Source organism: Oculina patagonica, unplaced genomic scaffold, assembly GCF_052425735.1.
Source record: "Oculina patagonica isolate OP01 unplaced genomic scaffold, crgOcupat unplaced1009, whole genome shotgun sequence".
Lineage (NCBI taxonomy): Eukaryota > Metazoa > Cnidaria > Anthozoa > Scleractinia > Oculinidae > Oculina > Oculina patagonica.
In genome coordinates this window covers 3397-7444 of record NW_027556984.1, presented here as the reverse complement: position 1 = coordinate 7444, position 4048 = coordinate 3397, and the positions used below count along the sequence as shown (strand labels likewise).

The following is a 4048-nucleotide window of genomic DNA, read 5'->3' as shown; positions in this document are numbered from 1 at the left end:
CGATCTTGACACTGCAGCCGGGAAAACCGCTTCATTAGAAATATGGGTTAAAAACGCTGGTTTTCGAAAATGTGAAAAATAAGTTAATGATTTCAAATTGCAAATCAAGCTAATTGTGACGTGTTTGAAGTCACGCAATCTTTCAAGTGTGACGAGAGGAAAATAAAGCAAAAAAAAAATTAAATCAATCATTTTTATTCAGTTAAATATCAGCTCAGAATACAACTAAACGAATTATGTTACAATTGAAATTCAAGAATTTAAACTATATTCACACTATATTCATTTCACAGAAAGGCATGCACGTCCTAACCAGCAACGAAACAATTATAAGGTCTTATAAGCTTATGAATGAAATGTTTCTTTGTTTTCAAGTCATTAACCTGTAGCAATCTTTCCTGGGTCCGAGTCCGAGTTGTCAGTGAATTGTTCTTGTTCGGTTGACCCTTCTAACGCTGTAGTCGAACTTGTTCCTCCACTGATCGCCATACTCACTTGGTCAAAATATCCCGTCCCGACCTCCCTCTGGTGTTTGTGCGCTGTGAATCCGAATGGGGCCTGCGCAAACTCGTCTTCTTGTACCTTGGTGTAGGCAGACATGCCGTGATCTCTGTAGTCACGTGCAAGCTTGAACATGGCGTGATTGAGCGAGTGGAATCCAGCCAAGGTAATGAACTGATATCTGTAGCCCATTTTACCGAGTTCTTTCTGAAACACGGCGATTTCTTTATCGCTGAGGTTGGCTTTCCAGTTGAATGAAGGCGAGCAGTTGTAGGCAAGAGGTTTCCCTGGAAACACAGAATGGATTCCGTCAGCAAACATGTGTGCTTCTTCCAAGTTAGGTTTGCCTGTCTCACACCATATGACGTCACAGTATGGAGCGTAGCTTAGTCCTCGAGCGATGGCTTGTTGTAAGCCTGCAGTTGAACAATAGAACCCCTCGGGAGTTCTTTCACCGGTCAAGAATGGTTGATCACGTGGGTCAATATCTGACGTCACCATGGCTGCTGACTCAGCATCTGTTCGTCCAATGATAACAGTGGGAACATCCATGACGTCAGTAGCCAGACGAGCAGCGTTGAGGACCTTGATGAACTGTTGTGTTGGAAGAAGAACCTTTCCTCCCATGTGACCGCACTTCTTCTCTGATGCCAGTTGGTCTTCGAAATGGACGCCTGCAGCACCAGCAGAAATCTGTAGAATGTGAACAAGAGTCAGACAATAGTTTGTGAAGATGAGACTTTTATCTCAGTCTTCGTAACTCTTTCGCCTCAGCCTTTTATTTAGCTTGTTTGAAGAAAAAAAAATCCCGACCCGAATATATGTAAAACAGTAATGACTGATCCCTCGGGAAACAGTTATTTTGTTTCTCAAGAATCTCAATGTTCCCAAGGCGGTTTCTCGAGGCAGAGCCGAGGGAAACATAGAGATTCCGAAGGGAAACAAAATTAACTGGTTTCCCAAGGAACCAGTCATTAAAGGCTGCTTCTCATATTATATGATCGCCCCGATCGTTGCGACTGCATCAATCGTTTGCAAATACTCATATGATCGTCCCGATCGCCTGGTATGGGTGAAGACCTACTAACGACAATCATACAATACAGTCGAAACATTTCGATCTTAATCCTAACCGGCTAAATCGTGGCATGTACATTTAATTTGTTAGTATTTATAATCACATAATTATTTACCATGGATTTCGTAATTTCAAAGGCGTTCAGTGGTCCACCAAATCCAGCCTCACAATCAGCAACAATGGGCAAAAAGAAATCAATGTGTTGATCAGATCCTTCCATGTGTGCAATCTGATCCGCTCTGATGAAGGCGTTGTTGATTCGTTCAACAAGCTTGGCAGCGGAGTTAGCAGGATATAAACTCTGATCCGGGTAGGTCTGTCCAGCCATGTTACTGTCTGCTGCCACTTGCCAGCCACTCAGGTAAATGGATTGTAAACCGGCCCTGGCCATCTGGACTGCTTGGCCGCCTGTAGAACAAATTTACTGACTTCACTGATACTCAACATTTTTGACATCTAAAAACATATATGTTTTACTTGTGTGTTTGTTGTTTGATTTTTTTAAAAAAAAAAAAACAGTTGTGGTCATTTTAACTACACTCTTTTTTATATAAGAATTTGTTTTCTGTAAAAATATCGAGGCGCGAGTCGGCGAGCGAAGCAAGCCCGCGACCAAACTTACGCACTCGCGCCTTCGGCACTCGCCGGATCGCGCCTTCGGCGCTCGAGGAGTTCAATAATAATATATTCACGTTTCCCCCGAATCGGAGCCTGCTCGCAGGCTAAAGCGACCTTTCCGATTGCCTGGCATGTGTGAAGACCTACAAAACACAATCATTTTAGCCCTAGATTCAATACAATGGCAGCCTTCAGTGAATAAGTTAAACTTGTGGCCTCCATTCATCTCAGTTATTGGAGGTTTCACGGCGAGGAAGGGGAAAGAGAAGCTAATAAAGAATAGAACCACAAACCGTAACAGGTGAGCTGAGGGAATAGAACACGGACGATCACCACAATCGCCACAGACGTTAACGATCGTCTGTGTTATAATCTCAAAGCTTTTTGAAGTGACAGAGGCGATAGAAACAATCGTGGCGATTATATGAGAAGCAGGGTTAAGAGTAAACCCGAGGCTGAGATTTTGCAAACAATATAATATTGTGTGCCAATTTGTAAATGCAATATTATATTATCATACGCTTCAATATAAGAAAAATAATAATAAAAATAATTCAGCCTGGGTCGGAAAAATAATATTCTTATATAAAAAATAATGTACTCATAGTCAAACTCTTGCATATTTTATCATTATTTATTCTTGTTACGCGTAAATTTATGGTCAGTAAATAAATAATGTTATTAATGTAACATCATGTGACAACTGCAGAGACATGCATTCAGTCATTTATATGCGACACGTCATCACTTTAGTTCATTGTTGACCAAACAAACATCGTTTAACTTCACAACTTTGAGCAAGAAAGAATCGACTTTATATTTTATACTTTTCCGCATTTCATGTGAGTTTTGGACCGTCATTTACATTTTCAAAAAGTTATTTACTTATAGCTACTTATCATAAAATATCTCCATTTTATCGCGGCCCTTGGCCCTAAGCGTCAGGCAGACAGCGGACAAATAATATTCATTTTTCGCCTTGTGCTGCAGAAAGTTTTTCTGATAGAAGCTTAACGTGTTCACGAGAAATCTTTGTTGTTAATATTAACTTTTAGAAGAAAATATAGCTGAAAATGCAAAGTGTTCTTAAAAACGAAGCATGCAGTTTTACTTGCACCCTTATTACGCCTTGTCAAAAAATCGGTTTCCCAATATCACTTTTGATTCCCATACCTGTCATGGCGCCGAGTGCGTTCACGTACGAGTCTTCTCCACGATTTATCAGCTCCCAAAGCCTTTCTGCTCCTCGTCTTGCTAAAGTTTGCTCAATCTTCAAACTTCCGCGGAGTTTTTCTACGGCTTCAGGGCCATAATCCCGTCGAATAGCCGTAAATGCATAATTTCTCCGGGTGCAAACTCTGAACACTACGTTAAGCTTGCCAAGGGACTGGAATTTCTTCAAACTGTGCATATCTTGACTGTGAGTAACGACGCTCGATAAAGTCGCAGTTTACCGAACGCCGAAAGTGGTTATTCCTGACGGATACCAGTTATTTAAAGTTAACTGTGCTCATTAACATAAACCAGTTGAATAAATGACGTCAAGACTGCTTCCCGTTCAATTTTGTATTTTTTCCCTGGGGCCCTTTAGATTGGGAACACCGTGAATTGAAAACTTTAAAAATAAACCTTTAGATTCCATACAAAAACAATATAAAAATGATTTAATTTTGTAAAGAAAAATGCTCAGCAAATTTATCGCACGAACTCTTTAACGGAAGCAAGGTTGACTGACGACGATTGGAGGATTTGAGATGTCATGCAACAAGCCATGTATTTATATTTACACTAATGACGTCAACAATACGCAAACTACATGGACCATGGGATCTACAGAAACTAGGAGAGCTT

At 40.6% G+C, this 4048-nt stretch overlaps 1 protein-coding gene across 1 annotated transcript; it reads right to left on the bottom strand.

Annotated features, from left to right (window-relative positions):
- Positions 1–179: 179 nt before the first annotated feature.
- Positions 180–3645, bottom strand: LOC144639514 (isocitrate lyase-like). Its single transcript, XM_078498809.1, has 3 exons — positions 3371–3645; positions 1695–1987; positions 180–1194 (listed from the first exon to the last, which is right to left on the bottom strand). The coding sequence occupies exons 1-3, from the start codon at positions 3606–3608 to the stop codon at positions 379–381; spliced, it is 1347 nt and encodes a 448-aa protein (XP_078354935.1). The 5' UTR covers positions 3609–3645; the 3' UTR covers positions 180–378.
- Positions 3646–4048: the final 403 nt, after the last annotated feature.